Here is a 25,889-nt window from a genome sequence, read left to right on the forward strand (position 1 = left end):
GGTGTACAAAGACCTTTGGATAGAATACATATATTAGCATGTTAGCATAGGAACATTCTATAAATGTTAAAGTAATGCAGATTCATTGCAGTAAAATTAGGCTTCAAGTACATCGGTGAAGCTGAAGCTGATGAACACTTGAGCATACAAAGGTCGCAGAGGTCCTTCCGTCGGGCTGCAGTGTTCACCTTTCCAGCCAGAATAAAAATGTTCATGAAATGAAACAAAATGTGGCTTTTAATAGCTTTATTAAATCATCTTTTTATAGAGAATTTGTCTTAATTGATCTCTCCGTCTGCACTTTAAAGACTATAAACATTCCATAGCTTGGTGTTAATTAAGAAAATGTTACAAATACATGCAATTTCCATCAAATACATATTCATCATACACATCTTTGCATCTTCTGTCATCCCTTTTCCATCATTAGCCATGTTTCCAGCCGTGCTGTTCACAAACAACCTATTAACCTCAAAGAAGAAGGAGCTAACCCAGTTGTCCCGGCCGTATACAAGAGGAAAATGTGGAGAAATCTTCAGTAATTTCTTTCAGTTGGGTAACTTGTAATAATTCTTTCAAGTCAGCTAGTATTGGCCGTGTTTTATGCTGTCTGGAGGCAGCTGATCAGTCATCAAAGAAAAATGTTCAAGAAAACAGAACTTATCTGGGAAAAGTATTTCCATCACCTATTAAGAGCATTAACTTATTTTCCATAGAGGCAAAAACCACCTCAAGCTAGCAGAAAACATTCTTGCAGAATAGGTCGTTTGCAGTCACGTGATTCTGATGATACGTGAAATTCAAATGGAGGGCGGAGGTGAAAAACAGAATGAATGAGATGGAGGGAAAGTTATTTATTGTTGCAGCCCAGTCGCCAGAATATAATGTTAGCAGTTAGCATTCCTGCAAACCACAGATATGTGACACTTGTAGAAAATGTTGCATATCACATTCCCGTTATATGCTTATTAGCTGACTTTTACATCATAAGGTGGAGGTGATGGAGGTGACGTTATAACTGCAGTTCGAGTCACACCAGTGGATATTTGAAGGGACACCAACCATCTCCATCCGTGATCGTAGCAACCAGAACTGATGCGTTAAGACAAACAATGATGATGTATTCTTAAACCTAACCCAGCAATTTTGGTGCCTTAGCCTGAACATACCATAAGCAGAGTGCTGTGGGAGGGAACATAGGTTAATCAACCTAAACAACCATAAAGTTGCAACATAAAGATAGACCCAGTTGTAACTTATCTGTGGTTGAGCCGAAATGAATTGGCTAACATTTGTTCTGGAGGCTGGGTTGATCATTACTACGTAATGTTGTTCAGTTCAGTTAGGATCACACTCCAGGAAAGTAAACAGTCAGCTACATAGTAGCCACAAAGTTTCCTTTGAACAAGTGGTCACTGCACAAACAAGCATCATCCGACTCAATTGAAGGTTTGGGAAATGTTCAGTGATTGACTTGTGATCATGATTCATATGTTTCACTTCAAATTGCGTCACTTTCAACAACATTTTCTCAGACGATACTTGAAAATGCACGTAACAGTATGCTGACCTGGAAACACGGCTAATGGCAGAACATCACTTTCACTTTCTCAACACTCAGCCCTCAAGCGCAGTCTAGTTCAGTCTCCCTTATGTCCTTGAGTAAAAGGGGCTTCAACAAAATGTTTGTTGTTAATTTGACGATGTTAGTAAGTGCGGGAGGGCTCCCACAGAAAGGAGAGCTTCCTCTGTGTAGTGTTTCCAGTAACATTTGCAACCAGCAATTACCAAATGGGCAGTTAACAGCCATGAATGTACAGTATCTTTTAGTGATGATCTCAACACATTAGCTCGCTTGTATCAGTCAGTTTAGCTCTTACAGAAAGGAAACATCTGTTTTAGAGTTTGTCCTAACTTCTTTAAATGTGTAAGTGCTTTTAGTAGTGTCTTACGGCTCCAAACGTAGGCAGCTAACCTTCCTAAGGTGCACGTGTACATCATGTACTTACATAAAGTGCTAACAGCAAAAAGTCACAACATAACAGAAAACATGAAATACCAACACCATCAAGAGATACAGTACAGAGCACCTTGAACACAGTATATTCAGTCTGACGTCCGTCTACATTCCAGGTGTAGTGCTACATTAGTTTAACAGAGTCTCCAAAGTGCTTTGTCTCACATAATACAATGCGTTGCCATGTACAACACACCTAACAGATGTTGTGTGTTTGTGTATTTAACTTCTGCGCTTCTGTCAGGAAACAGGAAATGTAAAAATATCACAACGAGAGCGGTGGGGGAGGGGGTCCGTGAGTTTGACAAACTGGATTAGCATTAATTATTGGTGTTTTTACTGTAATAGAAGTCACGTGACCTTTGTAAACCACACATTTGTATGTTTATTTTAGAGGAAGTATAGAGGGTGTCTCATGTCTGGGTTTTTCCTCCTCCACCCTGTCATCACCCACCGATCACCACCACTATCTCGATGATGTTGCTGTTGGAAATAACACTCTCGCACTGACTCACACTCTCTGTTGAGGGAAGAACCCAAACAAGCCCACCAGGGTTTCCGTACTCTCCACCTCTATTTACGTTTTCGGGATGATTTTTCTGTGTGAATGAATTAACAAACCTATTTTTTTTATAGTTATGAAAATGTCTTCAGTGTATGATCCAAAATTCATAGAGCAGCTGCAGTTAGGCAGTACGTTATGCCATCATGTGAATACAGTCAAACCAGTGTAAAACATGTATTATCCCAGCAAACGTACGATGAGGACAAACCCTGAAACTGAGTCTGCAGTTATCCGTATTTGCTTTCTGCATCATTTGGCTCTACTTGGACCTACAATAGATACCTCTCTGATATATATATTGTTTAAAAAACAGTCTGCCATGCTGTGTTGATATGATGTTTCATCGATTCGCTGTTGACATTGGATGCAAATCTTCTGCGCAATTCACTCCCATTTCAGCCATTTTATCGGTTCACACGTTGCTGATGCGAACACTAAGAGCACGGCCACGTTCCTCCCCTCTCTCCCTGTAGCTCTGCTCCAGACGAATCTTGTCTGGATCGGACACATCGGGCACAGTCCCGCCCCCGTTGCTCTGGTATCCGTGCTGGGGGCTGGACGGTTTGAAGACGGGCGTGGTCTTCGTCTTGGCCACTTTGTCAAAGAAGGCGAAGTCTGCTACGTATTTGCCCGATGGAGACAGAGAGACCACGGGGGGGAACTCGTAGCCCCAGAGAATCTCATCAGGCAGGTAGGAGGTGCGGACCTGACAGGTGGCGGAGGTCGGCTCAATCGTAGCGCTCATGATCACCAGCAGCTCGAAGTCTGCCAACTCTGGATCTGTCCAGCCCCCACCTGGTGGAGGTTAATCAGATGGGAAGAGCAGCACAATATAGAGAAGTGTAGAAAGAAGAGACAGAAGATGAAAGGGATGAATAGGAAAGAGGAGGAGAAAATAATAAACTTAAAGATTCACTTGAGAGTTTTTAACCACTGGTAGTGCTGTAGAGTAATGTCAGTATGAGGTCCCCATTTTGTTTGTACCTTGGCAATTCTCATAATGATGCACATATAAGCAGGCGATACAAATTCCTGCCAGTGGCTTCACATTAGTGCACTAACCAATTGATCAAAGAAATATAGCAATGCACCAGTAAAAGGAAACAAAGAAAATGTTATTTAAAGGAGACCTCTTGCACATTTTACGTATTTTCCTTTCCTTCCGTGTTTAAAGTTCTTGAGAAATAAAGAGTTCAAAGTTTGCACCAACAGAAGCTCCTCTCCCCACTGCTAAACACTGCTACTAAAACACCTCATGAGTAGTCCCACCTTTAATTCTGTGACTTTGTGACGTCACACTGCCTCAACATACCATTTGCATAATTTATGGTGGCTAGTTTGGCACAACAATTGATTTAACACAGCTGCTCTGTTATTGTGTGCATGTGTGAGCTGAGCAATCAGAGCAGACTGGGGGCCTTAAAGAGACAGGAGCTTAAACCAGAGTGTCTCAGATGAGTTTTTTAAAGATTAAAGCATGTAAATGAGCATCATATGTCTCCTTTAACAGGTGAAACACAAGCTTACCCTTGGCTGCCCAGGCTCGCAGGGGGCTGGTGTCATCGATGAGGTGGTAGAAGGTGAGGGGCAGGATGAGGAAGGGGCTGTCACTGGACGTGTCCACTTGAAAGGGCACATTCCTCTGGTCCAGACGAACCGTCTCACCTTCCTTAGTCAGAGACGTCTGGAGCAGTTTTCCAGTCACCTGTGGAGGAAAGATGTGCACAAGTTGTTGTAGCTAAATTGGTTCACAGATTTACAAAATGTTTCTACACATGACATTTAATTATACTTCACAGGTGTGGAAAACCTCTCGACTCTAAGATCACAATGCAGACATGACTGATGTCGAAACGATATTTTTGTAGATTACAACACACCTTCAATGCACCGCAGAAGGATTCTTATATTTAGTTGTTATATTTTTGTAATGTTTATGTCTTGAACAGTTTGTTCAGACTAACTCATAGAATTTACAGCAATAGTGGAAATATCTAATAAATTGTCTCTGCACACACACCTGACAGCCAAGAAGAAGACTCTTGCGCATATTGGCCACCCTGATCATCAGGCAGGGTCGACCTTCGTGGGTCGACACCACAGCGTGTTGGCTAAACTTTACTGTCTCACCTCGCTTCTTTGGCCGGGCAACCTGAGTGGAGAAGGCTCAATCAGTTCTGTAACAAATGCATTCAAACTGCAGGGAAATATACACAGTTGTGCTTGAGTTATTCGAAGTAGAAGTGCACATATCTGTTTTTACCTGAAAATGATTTTAAAAACCTCAATTCTCTTTAATATAACAATTCCACTATGAAAACAACATGGATCTATGTAGAAAGAAGTCCTCTGTTTTCTTTGTATGTCACTTTGCAGCTGGATATTGTATGTATTGGCTACCTTGGCCAGGAAGGTACCGGTGATGAAGATCTCCATCAGCATGGTGATGACCAGCTGTACGATGAGGAGGATGACGGCAGCTGGACATTCCTCGGTGATGCAACGGAAACCGTAACCAATGGTCGTCTGGGACTCCAGGGAGAAGAGGAAAGCCCCCGTCAGAGTCTGCATCTGCATCACACAGGGGGTGTGGTTTGATGGAGGGTTGAACTCTGAAAGAACATGATAGAAAAAGCAACAGAATCAGATGAAAGTCTGTGCGATCTTATCATGTGATGCTGATCATTTTAATTTCTCTGAAACTACAAAATTCTAGAGCAGAACAGCTGAGTGATAAGTGAAAATGTCTTATCACTGTGCAACACTACACAGGATTTCCTGAAAATGTGTTATTAACACTCTGTTGAGAAAACATTGTGAACATGAGACATTTGAGGACACTTGTACAGAGCAGGCGACATTGAAGACATTAAGCTGTTTTCTGACCAGACAAATGTTTAGATTTTTAAGTGTCATTTTAAGTTTAGCAAACACAAACATCTTCACTTCTTCACAACAGTGCTCTCACTGAAAGTGTACATGAACATAGATGTGTTTGATTTAAGACAGTTTGATTTGGGGTGCTTCAAAGGTGGCTGAAGCACCCCACTACAGCCATGACAAACTACATCACACCACCCTGTAGAAGTCATATTCTCACTCACTTATGGTTTTTCAACTGTGCTGTAATTATTTCAAAGTCTGTAATCTGTGGTGTGAAGCATGCTGAAGATGTTTTTTCATCTGTCATCATGCTCAACTGCACGTACATGAGGGTGTGAAAGCATGAGCAGTGGTTTGACCACAAGTCATTCTGTGTGACAGACAAAAGATTTTAACAGTCAAGCCTAATGACCTGTCTTTAAAACTTAAGCATTTGTAACAATGAATATAATCATGTATTATTACTTTTAAAATAAATGATTAAGACCACTCAAGTCAAATAATCAAAGTTTATCTAAAGTTAATCAATATTACACTACTCACAGTAAGACAATTACAAGCATTTAAGCTGAAACCAAATTCTACTTTGTGCATAATTTATCTTCTCTAATATGGTGTATCATCGAAGACCACAGGATTGCTGTCAGAGAGGAAAGGCTGTAAAATTGTGAATCTGTGTGTGCCACAAAACCCTACAAGACTCGTGGGAGTATCAGAATTTCACCTCAATGGAAATGTAAAATCTTTGCAGAACAGATGAATTATTTTTGTGTCCTTCGTGCGTGCATGAAGCCAGCAGATAGTCATCTGTGTCAGCTCGGTGGAAGACTTTACTTTAATGCTCTTTCGCTAACAGTGTAGAAAAAAAAGTTCACGCAGGAAATGCTGAAAACTCTTTTGGCCTGTGAGCGTCTATCATTGCTTTGAGTGGGGTGCTATTTTGTGACCACTTCGTGTGTACCCAGTTTTTTTAATACATCCGTGGTTTGAACTAGTGAAGACAAAGTGCACAAAGCATTTTATCCAAGAATGCTGTGTCTTTTGGTTATTCAATTAAATAACCCAATATTTGGGCATACTGGGGATGTAAATGGGCTCTAGCAACACCTTCCTGGAATTTAGACTTCATTCTAGCTTGTGATGTCATCACCCAGCTCTTAATACCTAGAAAAAACTTTGTTTTGAATCATTTCCTGTTGACTCGTGAGCTATACTGCAGAACTCAGATATTTCTCAAAATGAAAACCGAACAAACAACTTGAAGAGAAAGTTAACACCCAGTTAAAGCTTGAACACGCATACTTCACACTTGTGCACAAAGTGCATTCTGACACAAAACACCATCTCAAACTTTCTAAACTGTGCACACCACTGACAGCTGCCTGCTGTATTCATCAAGAGTGTAGCGGGTGTGAATGTGACACTGGCTCATAGTTCAGGGAAGGAGTGTTCAAGGAGGGGAGATCATATACTTGTGAACAGAATTATTTATTTTTGCAAGACAAATGACAATTTTCTGATTTAAATCCACAAAAAAGGTCCAGGGTTGGTAGAGTAATAACTGCACTGACTCTACATCTAATTTATCAACAAAAAATCATTTTAGTATTGAGCGACTCTTTAAATACACATAGCATAATTTCTGCCACTAGGGGTCTTTCAATCAAAACAAAACTAAAGATGTTTGTCGAGTGTTGAGTATGGCGGGCCAGTCGGAGCTATGGGCAACGTCTTCTGTGTGTGCTGTTGCTCTTGAGGTGAAGATCCAGACCTCCTGGAGGAGTAAACACCTAGAGTCACATCAGATTCTGATCTGATCCGGGGAGCTCAGACATGACTTTTCAACTTTTGGGATTAAATACTGGCGTTTTCTTCAGTCCTGTTTATCAGCCTGACTGCAGCAATGATCAGCGGAGTTGACCTCCATTGTCAGGTGTTTATGTTTTAGAAAATTGACTGCCAACTCGAGCTGGAGAGAAATGTTCTTAACTTCATGAACGTAAGTTAAAGAGAGGGGAGGGGGAAAAGAAGCGAGAGAACCAGACATTCTGGTGAGTGCTGAGCTGAGTGAGAGGTTGACCTACATCAAAAATGCACAGCAACAAATGTCTTCCATGCGTGTTGTTACTCACTTATTTACAGCAGTAAAGTGATCTCGGGGTGAATTATCGCAAGTAACGCAATGTAAAAAATAATAAATTCATTCATTCATTCAAATACATTCAAAACTTTCAAACTAAAAACTTGCAAACATTCTACCCATTAACCTACGAGCCATGCTTTCTCACCGAGCAGGTCTCCGTGCACCAGTGCCACAAGATACCACAACACCCCAAACAGGAACCAGGTCCCCACGAATGTAGCCGTGAACAGGAAGAACTTGTAGCGCCACTGCATGTCCAGAAATGTTGTCCAGAGGTCACGCATGTACAGAGCGCTCCGCCCGCTGATGTGCTCGATGCGCACGTTGCTACGCCCATCTTTGGACAGGATACGCCTCCTCTTCCTCAGAGTCCCACCCCCACCGGATATGCCACCACCCAGTAAGGGTTTTAAAACGTCTGTCTGGGTCTGGGAGTGGCAAACCTTCTGAGGGGAGGAGCTGCGAGAGGAAGGAGGTGTGGCAGATGTCATCTGGTGAATGAAGAAGAAAGAAGAGTTAAATCATCTGTCTGATAGTTATTAGTCCATTTCAGTTAAAAGATAAGTTTGAGATTAGTGTGGGGTGGACTGAGATTCATTATTTAAACTCAACTGATACAAGTTGGACAGATTGATATATTTTTATATATATATATATATATATATATATATATATATATATATATATATATATATATATATATATATATATATATATATATATATATATATATATATACCGGTGTGTATATATATATACATATATATATATATATGTATATATATCTCGCAGCATTCCTGCAGACTTCCTGCAGTTTACGGAAAACATTTAGAAACTTCCCATTCTAACTGTAGGTTGAGGTAATTTCCCCTGCAGCTACTCTCATTTTCAGGGGGAATTTATCTCAAGTGAGACTAATAATACCTGAACCCGACCTGTGATGATTGTATTCAAAATAGGTAGAAAAATAAAATGAAACAACCGGCTGAGAGACAGATCAGAAACAAACTGGAACTTTGAATTACAAAGCAGGACAGCACAGTTTTAATCAGCAGAAGAAACCGGAAAGGCCGTGCACACCCACGAAAGAGTATGCGGGAGTTTCCTCAGATTGTCACACTCCAAAAAAAGAAATTATACTGTGCTTAAATGCGGACAAGTGGACTCGTGGATTGGACATGAGTCACAACCACATGAGATTGAATCAGATTTATGTCTAAATCACACTTTTAAAAAAGGCTGGGTTCTACTGGGTATTTTTACCAGGAATTTGGAGTACTTTTTTTTTTTTTTTAAGTATTTTTTTGGCCTTTATGGCTTTATTGGTAGCACAGCTGATGATATGACAGGAACATGGGACACCTGCTCTACCAACTGAGCTAAACGGGAGAGCATTTTTAGCACCGTTTCAGATATAATCTCCATCCATACAACACACCTGAAAAGTCATATGCCATGACCACTTATCCACTTTGAACAGGAAGCAGACTGTATACTCTCTATGATCAGTGATTGAATGAGGCAGTGAAACATGAGCGCTCGCCACAGAATCCTCTTTGATACTTTGCCAGCAAAATATTGTATGCAGCCGTTTTTGTCTCTCTTTTTCATTTCTGTATTATTGATGATGGAATTCACAACCGCACAGACGTAAACACTGTGCACACAGAAGGCCAAAGCTTGAGTCTGGTCAAGGGAACTGAGAACAGGCCAAGTTCTCAGATGCATAGTTTTGCAAGTGTAACAATTAGTTTGAGTCTGTGGCCCTTAGTTTGACATCACTGAAAATATAATTAAAAGACACACTAGAAGAAGTAACATTAGATACTCAGGGACAAACGTGTAATTCCGGTATAGATTATGTGGTTTATTTTTCAACTTATTTCAACATTTTGCTGTAAATGACAGCTCTAAGAGGAAGTACAGCCCCACTGGTTTCTTCACTGATTGCAACATCGTCAGGCGTTTCCTTTTTGAGCCGCACGAATATGAAGCAATTACAAACCAGTCTGTGTAAAATGTACGGCGAATTGTAAGACTTCTTTTTCTTTTTCTTTCTGGCACACTACAATGCTCACGTAATTTTTCAAATAGGTTGGAGGCCAGAGAAATACATTGAAAGCAGATTCACAAAACAACCACGAAGACGATTAAGAGCGTAATGACATACTGCATGTGCACCAGTGACCCATTTTTGTTGCTCGTTGTAGCTCGTGTGAACGATCAGCCTGAGAACCACCGAACACAAAACCACACAAGATATCGGTCAAAGTGAAACACTGAGGCGCGACAGGAAAAGAAATAGTGTGTGAGACCCGAATGTTAGTGATCCTGTGTATTCACATGAATCAAAGATATTTAAAACCAGTTGTAAGATTTTGATAAGAGCCAGTCATGTCAGGATGAGGAGGCGATGGGGTGGTGTGACAGCTAGACTAGCCCACTGTTTGTTCAACATATGTCAGCAAAAAAAAATAAAAATAGATACTAGTTATATTAAACAAGACATCTTCCAGATGCTTTTTGGCAACAAAATTTCATATTTTTGATGAGAGACTGGGACAAGTTGCAGCCAGAAACAGGGATTTTTTTTCTGCAGGATAAGTATCGGCATCTTTGCATTTGCACGATTGTGATTGTTAATGACAAAGCAAAAAACCTAAACTAAACTTTTGTCCATCTTGCAAACTTTTATTTTCATTTATTTTGTTTTTTTTACAAGGAGAGTTTCAGTTCCACACATCTGCAAACATGTCTGTAGATTATTGTGGGATGAACAAAAACAGTTCCTGTTAAGTTGACTGACCTTTAATGGCCTATTTGCAGGAGAGGTAACTGGTCTTAACCTTTGTACAGATAGAGAAATTCTCAGCTCTTTCCATAAGACAAACTCCATGTTTTATTGTCTAAATGGAAAGATAATTAACTACAAATATTCCCAACCTGCAGAGTTATATGTATGTTACAGTAATATCTGTGTTTTTAGTGCTTCGCATAGTGGGATATTTACACAAATGCAGTCCACCCCCGTCACACGCAGACAGACAGTTACTGTTTCTCCACACATTTCACACACTGACTTACGTCCAACATGTCATGCAGGCCAGCAGGGAGAATGTAGCCCACAAAGGAAGAAGATAAGGAAGAGGAAAGAGAAAAGAAGGAAGAGCAGAATTAGGATGAAGATGTACTGCATCAACCAAACAAACCATCCACACAGAGTCTCATTTGTCAGCTGAGGAAGAGAGGAGAAACCCGAATGAATCAATTAAGGTGAAACATCTTTGTCTGAAACTCGGACATTTATCTAGATGAAGTTTTTTTTAAAGGCTTTACTGTTGGTTCCACCTAGAGAGGCCTTTAGTGGACAAAGAGTGAACTTCTGACTGGTAACTGGAGACGACAGTAAGGGTTTTGTAGGAAGACGGCCAGAGTTTTGCTTTCTAGATGCCCCACTCAGGACTGTTTCTGTCGCCTGGCTCAGGAGTCCTTTTGCAATCTTTCTCGCGGGTGTTTTTTTTGCTGCTTTATACTCTGAATCCTCACACGGTCTCCCTGTTTCTCTTTCTCACACAAATGAATGCCAAAGATACAATTCCACTGGATGAACAAGTTGTTGACAGTGCACTTTATGGCCAGAAGTCTGTGGACACCCTCACATTAAACTTGTTTAATATCTGCACACAGGGCAGGAGCAGCCAACCATAGGTTGCTGGCAACGCTTTTCTAACAACGCATTTTGGTGTAATCAGCTGTTAACTTGTGAACATCTTAAGTGTGACAAGGAACCCCAACCAGCCACTGCTTTTGTTGGTCACAAGGCAAAATAAATAAGTACGTTAACTTGATAGAAAACTTCTAAAATACATATTTCAGTGTTTATTTTTGTTCAGATTTTTGCTCGGGAATTGCATGCGAATTAGATGCATATTTAATTACATACTGTCTCATTTGCATATGTATACACAAAACATAAGAAAATGTTTTACACAAAATATGATTGCCTTTATTTAAGTAGTCAATTGGGGAACTTTCAAGATCACATCTGTATGTTAAAAGTTTGGTCGAAGGTGTTGGATAGGGTTGAGAGCAGACATGTTCTTCGGCACACACGATGAAAAACCTTTCTTTATGGATCCCTTTTCGTGCATTTCAGCAAAAATATTCTTCAAACATCGCTGATTTGGTCCAAATGGTACCATACCAATCTATGGCAAAGCAGCTCCGATTTAAAAGTACACAGACATAAAAAGACAGGGGTGTCCGTATACTTTTGGCCACGTGGTGTAAATCAAAACAGCCTGCAAGATGCTGATCATGGATTACATAAGCAATCAGCATTAATTATATCACACTTTTGTGATTATGCAAGGGTGAGCCCCTCAAAAGCTCCATAATTACAATGACACCATTGAAATCTTCACTCTTTCAACTCTGCGTCGCCTCTCACCCAATTTTCTCTGGACTCGGAGACACGCTCGCATGTCCCCAGAAAGAGAAAGCACACAAATTCCAACACAGGTATGTATCAGATAGCTAACAGAGCAAATTGGAGTAAAAGAGGGAAGTAATTCTTTTTGACCAACCTCTCCAGTAGGATGTATTCCATCTCCATGGCAGCACGACAACTTTACTTTACTGTACCGCCCTGCCTCAGTGAGCCCAGTCCAAAAACTGAATCAAAACTTTTTCTTTTTGCCAAACAAAGGAGCGCTGAATGTTTTCCTGATCTCTCTCCCTCTCTCTCTTTCCTCTTTCCCTCTCCTTCCTTCTCTCTCTCCTCTGTGTACACAGGAATGCTTTGTTTGGGGCCGAGATAAAAGAAACAAAAGACACTGTGTCCATCAGTGTGTGTGTGTGTGTGTGTGTGTGTGTGTGTGTGATAATGTGAGAGTGGGATTGCAATTACATGTACATTGCTGCGTGTGTGACTGTAGGCGTCCATGTGTGATTTTGCATGCATGTTTGTGTGTGTGTGTGTGTGTGTGTGTGTGTGTGCACAATTACTTGAAGAGTGGACAATTATATGCGTATTTCTGTGTGTGTGCGTGTGCGTGTGTGTGTGTGTGTGTGTGTGTGTGTGAGATGAGTGAAAGGAAAAACGAGAGAACGGAAGAGAGGAAGAGAGAGAGAAAGAGATCTGTGACAAAAGGCCCTCGTTAGTATTCTGGAGTGAGGAGTAATCCCCCTCCATCGCTCGCTCTCTGTCTCCCCCTCACACTCACACACTTTTTCTTTCTCTCCCCCATCAGTTATTTTTTCTCTTACCTTTCTTTCTTTCTTTCGTTTTTTCTTTCTTTCTGTTTCTGTTTCTTAAAGGGGCCCTATGCAATTTAGGAGAAGTAATTAAAACTCAGAATTTTTATATTTACAATATCAGTGAGGTCCACAGAACACTGTTTGTAAATAACTCTTCTGTATCCGTCATCTCCTTGTTTCCCTCTCTTTGCTTTTGAATACAGATTTTTTTTACAGTTCTTAAATCTATTTTTTTTCCTCCTGGTACCAGCTCTGAAAGTGATGTGGATGTAGTGAAGGTAAACTGATTCAAACAGGTCTGTTAAAGTGCCAACAATGGCGTCCTCTAACCTATCAGAAATAAAACATCTTTTTGATAATGTTTGGTGATTATTTCCTGCTGTCTTCAATAAATGTCAGAGTTCACTCACCATCTGACTTGTGCTGTGAACTGATTTGGACTCCAATTTCTTGTTTTAACCATAACTTTTAAGAACTTTGTTCTATTAAAGGATAAAGAACTGACAGTGTTTGTCAAATGTGGTGCTCTAAAATCAGATGATCTAATTGGATGTTGCTTCCACATGTGCTGTTTATCACATGTTGACGTGCATCCTGTGAAACTCTGCATCAAATAACATCTGACGGTTACTTAGAGGACAGCTTTACACTTTTAAAACTCACAGGTCATCATAACGAAAACAACCAAGATCTGCTTTTTTCATTACTTAATGTGCATGCAGCTAACATCATTTTAAAGCTTATATCTGTCAGGTTATTTTCTTTTTATAGATTTTGATTGTTGAGGTAATGGGGATTCTGTAAGGGGAGATAAGCATTTATTCAACATTGATTTACAAATTTCTTGATTTTTTTCATGAGAATTGTTTTGTTTACCAGTGAAATATAATAAATTGTTTATACATATCTAATTGCATTTATCGGCTAACAATCAATGAAACATAACATATACTGACAAATCAGAGATTTATCACAATGTGCACATGTGCACATGAGAGACCTATCTGAACGGGGATTTTTCATTTCTCAATTCAAGAAAAAATACATTTTAATGCCATACAAAATTCTTTATTTCTTGATATTCTCATTGCACTCTGCTGAGAAATGTATTTGCTTACCTTTTCAGCTGGAAGGGTAATCTAAGTGACCTGTGCAGAGAGGAGTTAGGAGCCTGGAGCCTCAGCCTCTCGTCCACATGTCTGCTTTGTTGTCATGCTCACAAGACACAACTGGGACCCTAACTCTGCAGGAAGAGTAACTTCAGCAGCCTGCGTCCACCGACACTGATACACCATCGAGGAGAATTATGGAGACGGTCGTTGGCTCGGCGGGCTCCTGTTTCTGACCCAAAGCCCCAAAGAGACAGGACTTGGCTTTATAACAGGCATCTCTCTCTCTCTCCCCCTCTCCCTCTCTCTCACCCTCACTCACTCCTGAATTCCTGCTGTGTCCTGCTTACGTCTGTGTAATTGCTGTAATAATTGATCGACACTCCCTTCAGTCTCAATTCAGCACCAGATTGACACACATGTATCACACTGTGGCCTTGAACTTTGGCCTGAAATAATCCGATTCAGAATATCACTTTATTTTTATTTTTTGAAATCATGTTTTGTTGAACTTGTTGTTGCACCACCTCCGAACGTCCAAAAATGTGCACACACACACACACACACACACACACACACACACACACACTCACACAGATGGATGCACATGTTTGGGGCCTCACATGCACCAGAGCACACGCCAACGAGCGGCCTCAACAGACCACCCCCTGCAGCACTCACACACACACACACACAGACACTTTTTTCGGGGGAGCCACAGAGCCCCCTATTCATAACTTGTGTGCCCGGCGTTTGCTGTGTCCAAGAGCGTCTGTACGAAGCGTCCTGTTAAGCTCACACACATAAAGAGGGACATCCGTGAGGTGAATACCATCCGTTATTCTCCCTGAGGAGAGGGTGACAAAGCATTATTTAATTGAAAGAGGGTTGGTGGAAGGAGTTGATGAGGACCATTGGTCAAATGTGCTGAAGAGTTCCTGTTGGTCCGCCTGATACAAAGTTCAGGAAAGACTTTTATTTTAATACTTTGTGGTACTTTTGTGTTTTTAAATAGCCATGAACTTACGAGACGGATGGAGAAGGATGTTAGAAAAGACCGAGGTGATTCCACTGTGTAACAGAACATCATGCTCGGAGCTGAAAAGGACTCAGCTTCCCGGGTTGAGTGGTTGTGTAATTGCATGTCAACATGAAGAACTTTGATCCAAGTCTCAGAGCCCAGACCACTGGCGCCAGAATACAGGGACAACAGGACTTTTAGTCACCCTGCTTTCACGTTTTATAGTATAAAAGTGGTAACACCAAAGCCGGGTATTACGGTCAATGTATGCTGGTGATGTCTAAGCTTACGCCATCAACATGCGCCTACTTGGACTTCCCTTTAAAGATGGTGGCCTGGTACATTTTGTGTGTGACAGACTCTGGCTGATTTGTTTCAGGAAGTGCCTCTGTCCCGTGTGTGAACGAGGTACCAGCTTGTTGCCGCAGTCACAGAAAAGTGAATGCTGTTCTTTATGGCTGTTTCCCCAGCCATACAGTGTGTAGATGAGCCCAATTTGTAGTCACACAATAGGTGTAATAAGTTACTCTGGACTTCATACTCCATTTAAAAGTAATAGCACTACTTTATTTTATTACTTAGTATCAAAAGTAATTGTAAGTAAAGTTATGCTACTCTTTACATTACTATATTGCTTTTACATAGGTAATATCTCTACGATCTAACTTACCCAACAACAAGCTTCATTAGATCTTAAAACCACTTAACGTCGCTTACCTCATCCTCCATCCTTCAGCTTTCTGGCTGGTAGCTGACGTGACCTAATGCGCATAGACGTCATCATAACTCAGCCTACTGTGGACAAAAAACAAATCCTATGGCAATGCAGTTAAAGCTGCGTTACTTCTTAAGGTAACTTTAATGTTATTACTGATTTTTTTATGCTACTGATTTTTAGACACAAACACACACACACTGCCCAACACTGGTGTGTGCTGCCAAAGGAGAAACATAAAAAGTACCTGTTAATGCAGCATTACTGTTTGATCTTACCACATTGTTAAAGCGGAGTTGGTCAAGACTGTGACAAGATGGTTATCAGCTACAAACAAGGCTGAAGTAAATTACTTTTTTACTCAAATAGCTTTTAGAACATTTGAGAGCTGTGTGTCTGAAACAGCATATCATACTCATACCTAAACGACTCAACTGGTTAATTGTCAGCATCTCCTAAAAGGACATATATTACTATTTCCAAAACACGTTGACAGTTGCTGCGTACCTGCTACACATGTTCCAAACCTTCGTCGTACATTCGCAGTTAGATTAGGTTTGATTTTCAACCTTTTTCTGATGAGGACAGGCTCCTCTGAAAAGGTACCATATGCTATTACATTATGTTTTTTTTCAGATGAGTGCTGGTTAACATGACACGTTCGGTGTCTGAGTGAAACTATCATACAAGCCAAAAAAAGACACATGCACAAACATGAGGTCGGAGGTCCAACAAATTGCCCAGAGTTTCTATGATGTTGCTTGGTGCCTCACACAACATCATGCTGCCAGCAGGCTGCACCAGCAGGGGAGGAGAGATACTCTGCACACTCGGTGTGGATGGAGAAAGGCTCTCTGGAAGACTTGTTGTTTCCAAGCTGGATGCCGGAAGGGCACGTTCCAGTTGGAATTCAGAGCCCAAACGATGACAGCCTAAAAACTAACTCCCCAGTTAAGGTTGCATTCAAACATGCTGCAAAGACTGCAGCCGAGTACAGTGTGATTTGCAGCTGAATGTGAGGAAATGACTCACCGTGGTGGAAAGCAGTAGTATTGCCCAAAAAAGGAAAGACACAAAGGAGTCAGCAACACGGAAAGATGACTCAAAACAAACCAATCAACTATTTTAACACTTCAGCCCCCATGGGTTCTTTAATGATCAGGGGCAATGTTCTTTGCTGCAGACGTGACATGGAATGCATGCATTATATTCTAATGTACCACTTTCAGCAACCTATATTTACCTCCAGTGCTGGGGAAGTTACCTTCAAAATGCAATATACTGCATAAAACTAGTTACCTTCATTTTAAAGTAATATATTACGTTACAACATTACTGTCTGTGTAGAGTAATACATTACTTATTACACTACTTTTGAGATACTTGCCAAAAAATGCCAAAATAATATATATTGAACAATTGAATAGCAAAGATCTTTTAAGATAAACAAATGTCCTTGAACGCAGGGATGAGCAGGCAGATATAGGATCAAAGTCTCATATATTATGAGATAGGAATAAATACTTTCAATTGTAGGCTCAGTCGTATGAAAGATACTTGACCTATACCTTCTAAAATGTAGCCTGTTATGACATGACAAGACACAAATCTCTTTCTCTAGGCCTCTTTATTTTTGTCCACAGAACAAGGAACGCACGGGCATCTGATTCAGGGATGTACATTAAACTGTGCTCTGAGGTTTAGATGTCGGCGTTGCTTTGGTAACACGTTGCCCCCAACACTGTTTACCTATCTGAGGAGAAGAGGGAGGTAAAAAGAAGACAAACAACTGCAAATGTGTGAAAACTGATCCAGTTTCTTTCTGTCTGAATTGTGATATACAAATAAACGTCAATAAAAAATACACCAATTAAAGCTCCTGTTTGTAAGATGGTAAAGCTGACGCTTTGGGTTTCCCAACTCGTCAGATACTGACGCTTTAGGATTGTGGGTCGTCCACTGTCTGAAAGCGTCAGTATCTGACGAGTTGGGAAACCCAAAGCGTCAGCTTTACCATCTTACAAACAGGAGCTTTAACTTAAGAGAAAAATAATCACTGCCAAAATCAAAGCATTTGATTTGCATTCATGGCACCTAAACTGGGGAATTAATAAATTATCTTGACCATTAACTCTGTATTTTTCTTGGACCATATTATTTATTTTATCATTTTATCTAAATGATCTGGTTTTACCTTTTACTGTAATATATTCTTACTGTTTCTTCCTTCTTGCACCGTCTCGCTCCATTTGTGCTTTTACAGGTGAATTTGACTATCAACACTCACACACACACACACACACACACACACACACACACACACACACACACACACACACACACACACACACACGCACTCGCTCACACACTCCTGACTTTCCTGTAAATTACAGGTATACATGCTGTTTAGGGAAGCTGGAACAAACGGGCTGTTGAGAGAAGAGAACAATCACACGTGTGCGTTCCCTTTACTTTATTTGCTGATATTCCCAACACAGAAGTTAACGGTTGTATAGTTAATGATAGTTGGCCACATGTCAGTTAGTGTATTACTTTAAGTGCTTTATTTGAGTATTTTCCATTTCTGCCACTTCATACTTCTACTGCACTACTCTTTTACCTCATGCATTACATTTTACTGTTACTAGTTACTTTGACGATTCAGATCAATTATACAAAACATAATCCATCAATCTGTGTCATTCGTTTTAAATTCTCATCATTTGGAGGGTCATGAGAAAGGCAGCAGCCGATCCCAGCCAACAGTTGGTAGAACAGGTCAAAAAATAATCAACAGCTAAATGATGATGTATTTTTATAAGATCAGATAAATCTTTATCGATCTCCGAGGGGAAATTCACCAGCTACCCTAACATGGCAGACTGTGGAAGAAAAGACACTCCTGTGAATGTAAAAGGCTCATTCTAATATATCAAAAACACAGCAATTCTTATTTTGAAATAGGAGACACTTACTTTGTTGCCCTCTACAGCAACATAAGAGACGTACTTTTAATTAAAATGTCTTCCATTTATGCAGATTTCTTTTGGTTGGCTGATTATGAAAACTTGAACTGTGGTTCAAGAATGGAACCTTTGTTGTTGCAGATTTTCTTTGTCAAGCATGGGAGGGAAGGCAGAAGGTTTTAAAAAACTGGACCCAGTGTGTGACCCCGACCTGGGGAACCCACTGGTTGTTACTGGATTAATCAAGTTAACTCATCTTGTTATATTTTCAGGTGATTACCCAGCAATTACAACATAATTGTGAATAATTGATTGCTGATAATACATACTTCTAAATCCAATACACAGGACCTTCTTTCACCACTGTATTTTTTATAAACATAAATATTTTTTACCACTGAAATAAATAGGTTTTTGGCAACTATTTCAAGAGGGAGAACTACACACCAGCGATAGTGATTAAAGAGTTTTTGTAGATGTTCTGATATAAAGTCAGTATAAATGTGTATGGTAAATGACGGTGAAAACACAGATTGTATGGTCAAAATATTCAGCATGCAGCAGTCTTTAGAGAAGTCGTTATGTGACCATATTTCTCAGGGTTGGATTGACATGAGACGTGAACATGACTGTGGTGTGTTGTTATCAGCCCTCAATGAAGAAGTTGGTAAGTTTTTCGGAAAAAGCATATGTGTCGACACATCAGCTCTTAACGGGAACATGTGACATGCATTGTGGAAACTAAATCCTGAGAAAGAAGCAACAGTTCAGACCACTTCCTCTTTAAAAGATGAAGCACGGGTGGGGAGAAAAAGAGGGGTGGTGTGTGTGTGTGTGTGCGTGCGTGCGTGTGTGCGTGTGTGTGTGTGTGAGAGAGGGTCAGTAAGTGCTTTTGGCTCATGTCAGTGGTGTTGCTGGACTTACCTCCGTTTTATTCATCCTTAGAAACTCTCTTTCTCCGTCTCTCACTCTCCACCTTTCCTCCAGCTCTTTATCCTGTCTCTTGCATATTTATTTGCAGCTTTGCTCTGAGTTTCACTTCCTTCCTGCTGGTTTCAGTGTCCCGGTTGAGGTGGAAACACTGACACAGGGTCAGAGAGAGTTTAGAGTCCTGCCTCCACCTTTCACTCTTTTATCACATCGATCATGTTGTAATGCAGTAGATTACAAATATCAATATATAGAATAAATGAACAAGTATCCATTAAAGTGTCTCTTATACTTTCATTTTTGCTTACACAGAACAACGATTAAGGTCTGTTGCAGCAGTAGTTCTTTAGAATTACTGTCAAGCACCATTTTTTCTATACACCACATATGCATACAAGCATGAGTGCGCATGTACATGTTGCTAAAAAGGATCTGATGACTAACGGAAATGTTCTACCACCTCCTTGGCCCTAGAAAATAAGGGGGTGGGACTCTCATCCAGCTACCATGTCATCCAAGTTCAGCCAGCAGGTGGCGACATATAACAATTTTAGTTTCTTCATTTGCAGGACTTCCTCTAAGTGTGTGTGTGTGTGTGTGTGTGTGTGTGCATGTTTACTGCAAAGTCCAAGAAATTCTCAGGACTGCTGTTCTTCTTTCTCGTGGGAATACAGCCTGCTCACCTGAAAGGAGACACAATAACTGGGTGAACATCAAGTGACTGCACAACACTGCAAAACAAGATTTGCAAATGTGAGTGACGATTTTTGTCAATAAAATTAGACCTTCGTGTGTATTTTTCCTTAAGCTCTGCTGTGAATGAGCAAACAGCAGTGTTGAGTAAAGTACCCAAAACTCACATGGGAGTAAAAGTAAAGATTTCCTGTTAAAATAAGTCACCCATACAATTAGTAACTGAGTGAAAGCCTTAAAGTACCTGATACTAAATGTACTTAAGTATCAAAAGTACAAGTAGAAGTAAATTAAACATATGTCTACATGTATGTAATAGATAGATAGATAGATAGATAGATAGATAGATAGATAGATAGATAGATAGATAGATAGATAGATAGATAGATAGAATTACTTTAATGATCCCAGACTGGGAAATTATTTTGTTACAGCAGTAGTGGGTCCGCAAATAAAACACTTAAAACACATAAATAGAATCCAATATATACATAGTGTATATATACAGTGTACAGTGTGCTATAAACAATAAACAATAATAATATATACAACAAAACAAAATATGCAAAATATACTATAAGAATAATAATATATACAACAAAACAGTAGAGAGACCAGAGTTCTCTGTCAGGCAGAGGTGAGAGAGTTATTGTATAAAGTAATGGATTGTGGCAGGAAAGATTTCCTGTATCTATTGCTACGACAGCGAAGCTGAAGCAGCCTTCCGGAGAAGATGCTCCGCTGTCTGACCAGTGTGAGTTGGAGAGGGTGGAGAGGATTATCCATGATGGATAACAGTTTTGTCAGTGTCCTCCTCTCCACCACAGCCTCCAGAGTGTCCTGTTTGCAGCCAATCACAGAGCCAGCCTTCCTGATCAGTTTGTTGAGTCTGTTGGTGTTTCTGGCTCCGATGCTGCTTCCCCAACAAACCACAGCAAAGAAAAGTACAGTGGCCACCACAGACTGATAAAAGATCTCCAACATCTTGCTGCACACGTTGAAGGATCTCAGCTTCCTCAGGAAGTAAAGTCTGCTCATCCCCTTCTTGTACACAGCTTCAGTGTTAGATCTCCAGTCCAGTCCAGTAATAGTTTATAATGGGGTTGACAGATTATTAACTTGGTTGATTATTAAATCTACTATTCAGAAGTTTTCTGATTGTTGGACTCAGTGTTGTGCAAATGGAAATGGAAATGGAAATGTACCTCCATTCAGTCATGTCAAACCATTTTAGAGAGCCTCAGGTGTTGAGGATGCTTGTTCCACAGGTGAGGAGCAAGAAACTAATTTATTAATTTTTTGGTTCTGCTGCATTGATGATCATGGGTCAAAAAGTGTTACAGGAGTACAGTCAAGGACATGACACTAAATCTAAACACAGAGTTGGAGACTCTTCAGGTTCATTCCTGTAAAAGCTGCTAAGTGGCATACTGAAGCCAAAAAAGCTCAACTTCCCAGGTATGAAAATACCCAGATGTTCACAAGTGGGAAAAAAATTATTTAATCGTACAGCTCTTCTGGAGTTTCCAAATTTTATTTGAATGATTTACTGAAATTCTGATAGTGAAACAAGTCATTTTGCGGGCGTTGTATTGACCATTTCACAGACACTTCTTTCAGAATGTAAGCTTATAGGAAAAAAGTATTTTTGGGTGCATCACATGAAACCACTAGTGGCAATTTATAAGATTACATGCAGCTTCCTCTGCAGCTACAAAAGGTTTTATACTACTTTTTCACATATGCAGTAGTACTCCCCAAGACACACTTTAATGTGTAAAATGAAAATGGTGGCGTTACCCTTTAACAAAAGAAGCAAAACCAGCAACAGACTGAACTGACCACACTAATCAGCAGCAAATTCACATTACAGCAGTATGAATCAGAAAAATTCTGACAGAATCTGCAAAATATGTTGTATTTTGCAGCTCACATTCTTATGGAGGACCTCCCTCATATACAGTGGGCGGTTTAAAAGTCCCTGCAGCACATTTAGGAGCTGTGCTCATGTGGAGGAGCTGGGCCCCTTTAAAGAGGGGACAATGTCAGAGAGGCTCGGGGCGATTCCGCTGAGGATGCCACATTCGATTGCATGACTTAAAGCTGTAGAAAAGCACAGCAGAGCCCCGAGCGACTGTAATTACAGTCTGTTTACTCTCAACACACACTGCCAAGTCACGTGCGACCAGTATTTTAAAGCTTTAAAGCTTGCGCTTAGGAAGCTAAAACTAATTTTTAAAAGAATGTCATTTCTGACTTAGATTTCTTGAATATCATATATATTTCACATACTGACATGTACATGTATTATGATAAGAAGCTAAAATATATAATTTTGTAGTAACATGCTAATGTTTATCAAATTTGTGGAAAAAGTCATTTTAACCTGCTGGTGGCATAAATGACACATCAGAAAATTTTAAAATCCATAGAAAAACTTTTGTGGAGATATTTGAATCTAATGGGCCAACAGGCTGTCCCGTCCCCACTGACTGAAACTTCCAACCCTGGATCCACGATTCTAAAAATAGATTTAAAAGCTCAATGCATGGGGCTATAGTCAAAGCATCAGGTGGTGCAACACAAAAAAAGATGACCCAGTTTGTTTCCTTACAATGGCTGAATAGCTGTTACTTGATAACAATTGTATTTGTCTGCACACTTACACAGATACACACAGGCTTCTAGGTCAGTCTGAGGCTCAGAAATGAGAGGAAACAACGTAAAACTGCTGTTTGATTACTTTGTTCAAGATTGTTATAAATATATTTTGGATGAACACATAATTCAGATGTTTCCCATAATTTACAGGAAGCGGGAAAGACAAAGACAACAATTAAAATACAGGAGTAAGAAAGACCATGAGTAATATCAAACTACTGAGACTACAATGAGGCTTTAAAAGGTGTGTCTACCTGTCTGCAGGCTGCAGCTGACCTAAACAGACAAACATGGCAGTGTTTTTGAGGGCACTTTTATCAATGCAAAACTGGTGACTAATTGATTTGGAGTTTGCAGAGTGAGAGCAGCGTATTTTGTCTGGCACGCCTGCGAAGTCCTGACAACTGTGTGAATACCAATCAGCTGTTACATAACAGAGGGTAACCAGCAGAACACTGGCTGCTCTGTGCTGATCTCACAACAGGTATATACACACACACACACACACACACACACACACACACACACACACACAGTATACAAGCTGTATACAGTGTGTGTATATATTTATCTAAATACTGTATTTAAATAACATTTTAAAGCACTTAAATTCCATCTAATGCTCGTAAAGTCGGTGTCTGGTATTTCCTGCTGGCTCCTCTGGACTGTTGCCACTCACACATTCCTTGCGACATTCTCAGTGCTGGAGGCAGAGATGGAAAAACTATTCAGGATCCAATCAGGTTCAAGTGTTAATAACACACTGTGAACATACTCCACTCCAAGTGAACGTCCTGGATTAAAAACCTTACATAAGTAAAATTATGTATTATCAGCAAAATATATTCAAAATATAAACATAAAAGTATTCATTGTGCAGGGAAATGTTCCCTGTCAGTGTTGAACTATAACATCCGATGTTTCTTGATTAATGTTGCTGCTGCATTAAAGTTTATGTGTCATTTACTGCTGGAGATAGAATAAGGCTAAAATCACTTGATAGATAGATAGATAGATAGATAGATAGATAGATAGATAGACAAACTGTCTTTGTTTTCATGTCTGAATGAACTGAATGAGCAAATGTTTATATCTTTGTTTATATGTGCGGTCCCTGCCCTTATTTCTAGCTTCAAACAGTGTATTCAGTTATAGAAAAAATACATATTTCTTGGTTTATATCATTACCTCATTAATATAGTAATTACTAAAATGTTAGGTTTGAATTTCTTCTCTTAAACTACACAGTGCACTTTTAATACTTAAGTGCATGTCATATCAGTTAGCCCACTTTGAGACTTTTACTCAAATACCATCTGTATGGGTGACTTTCACTTTTATCATGGTAATATTTTAACACGATATCTTTACTTCTAGGTCTTCATAAAACTGGATGTTTGTCTCTGAGATGTAGTGGGTTGGAAGTATTAAGTGGCATACAATGGAAATACCAAGTCATGTCAAGTCGTCTGATTTGTATTTAAGTAGGGAGATTAATCAAATGTTCCAAATGTGCCAACACAACCTTGGCCCTGCTGTGATTCTTCAACAGCTGCAAATTAACAAAGCTTTACTCTGTTGTTGAGTTTTTCCTTCATCATAGAAAATAGGAAGTGTCCTTCAGTGAGCAACAGACATGAACGATGACAACAATGATTTACCAGATAAGATGATCAGACTGATTTTTTCCTCCTCCTCCAGCAGTGCGATTGCATCAGCACCAAAAGGCAACACGACCACGTTGTGAGAAATGCGGTATGTTGCCTTCATGGACTGTCGGAAACTCTAAAGTTAATACGCTTAAAGTGTCACGTGCGTAATGAAACAACGGGTCTATACTAGGTTCAAAGAAAATGACTCATCCTGATTTGTATGTTTCTGTTAAGTCACAACCATTCTTTTTATAAGCTATGTCTATCATATAGCTTGGCTTTTCTACTGTTTTTTTCTGTAAATCTCTTTATCATCCTGTCACTTTTATCTCTTAATAAGGATGAAAATGGTAAGTAATTGTGTTCTAAAACAATAACCGAACAAACACAACTTTTTGCATCCTGCACCAACTCTGAACATAAAATAAATAATAGTCTTCGAAAGGACACACTGGTAATGGGCTAAAACAAAAAACAAAAAAATTAAAAACATAACTGTTCAAAGCAAACTAAATTAATAGCATTTATTACATTAATCAGGTAGACATTTATAGTATTCCTTGTGTTAGTTATTGTATCAGAACACTGTCTGTGTCAGATGAGATGAGATTAAATTCAATTTGGCACAGCAGTGAAATAGTTAATTTTTTTTTTCAGACTGATATAATATTATTTTTAACCCTCATGCAACTGTTGATACACTTGCTGTTTTTTAACTTTCACTTTGGCTGTGTTAATGCATATTGCATACTTTCTTTTATTAATATTATAATATTAATACAATGTGTATATTACAGACAGACAGCTAAAACGGTTTATTATGCATCATTAAAATCCATTCAAACATTTGTTTACTAGATACGGCAATTTACCTCAATTTTGACTGATGTATGTTGAAAAATCTAAACAGTGAAAGTTGAAAATAATATTAATATGTAATATTGTTATGGCAGTTTTTGACATGGAACATTTTTTTGTACCACAGGTGGTCTGAGTGTATATTTCATCAGTTGTATGAGGGTTAGCTGCACACCGCTGCTAGTTTTACCTATGAGGAAGCCTTTTATTTACATTTATACAACAGGCCCTGCTTTTAAAAATAAACGTGTTTCCTTCGTCATAAAGTTCATCTCGATGACTGGTTTCCGAATGGGTTTGAGCTCCTGAACGCACCACACGTTGCCTGGACTACGAGTACATCAGAGGCTCACCGAACAACGCCTGTGCTCTGACCAGTCAGAGCCTCTGCTGGGCTGTGACGTAGGGGGGATGTGG

The 25,889-nt window shown here is 39.7% G+C and overlaps 1 protein-coding gene across 4 annotated transcripts; it reads right to left on the minus strand.

Annotated features, from left to right (window-relative positions):
- Positions 1-231: 231 nt before the first annotated feature.
- On the minus strand, positions 232-14,264 carry LOC115572633 (ATP-sensitive inward rectifier potassium channel 10). Of its 4 annotated transcripts, none has more exons than XM_030402956.1 (6): positions 13,986-14,264; positions 7,754-8,067; positions 4,983-5,194; positions 4,603-4,734; positions 4,110-4,287; positions 232-3,377 (listed from the first exon to the last, which is right to left on the minus strand). In XM_030402956.1, exons 2-6 carry the CDS (start codon positions 7,890-7,892, stop codon positions 2,995-2,997), a joined length of 1,044 nt encoding a protein of 347 aa, XP_030258816.1. In that variant the 5' UTR covers positions 7,893-8,067; positions 13,986-14,264; the 3' UTR covers positions 232-2,994. The 4 variants fall into 4 exon arrangements, with proteins under 4 accessions (XP_030258816.1, XP_030258813.1, XP_030258815.1 ...); XM_030402953.1 differs by having other exon boundaries at positions 7,754-8,099; positions 13,986-14,262; XM_030402955.1 differs by lacking the exon at positions 13,986-14,264 and adding an exon at positions 12,195-12,387.
- Between the last annotated feature and the right edge of the window lie 11,625 nt (positions 14,265-25,889).

The sequence above is a fragment of the Sparus aurata genome, chromosome 21 (assembly GCF_900880675.1).
Source record: "Sparus aurata chromosome 21, fSpaAur1.1, whole genome shotgun sequence".
Lineage (NCBI taxonomy): Eukaryota > Metazoa > Chordata > Actinopteri > Spariformes > Sparidae > Sparus > Sparus aurata.

Excerpts from the sequence above, each read along its gene's own strand:
- LOC115572633 (XM_030402953.1), bottom strand. The coding sequence starts at position 8,099 with ATGACATCTGCCACACCTCCTTCCTCTCGCAGCTCCTCCCCTCAGAAG. Across the intron at positions 5,195-7,753 it reads GGTGCACGGAGACCTGCTCG|AGTTCAACCCTCCATCAAAC; the intron begins GTGAGAAAGCAT and ends ATGTTCTTTCAG. Across the intron at positions 4,735-4,982 it reads CCGGTACCTTCCTGGCCAAG|GTTGCCCGGCCAAAGAAGCG; the intron begins GTAGCCAATACA and ends TTCTCCACTCAG.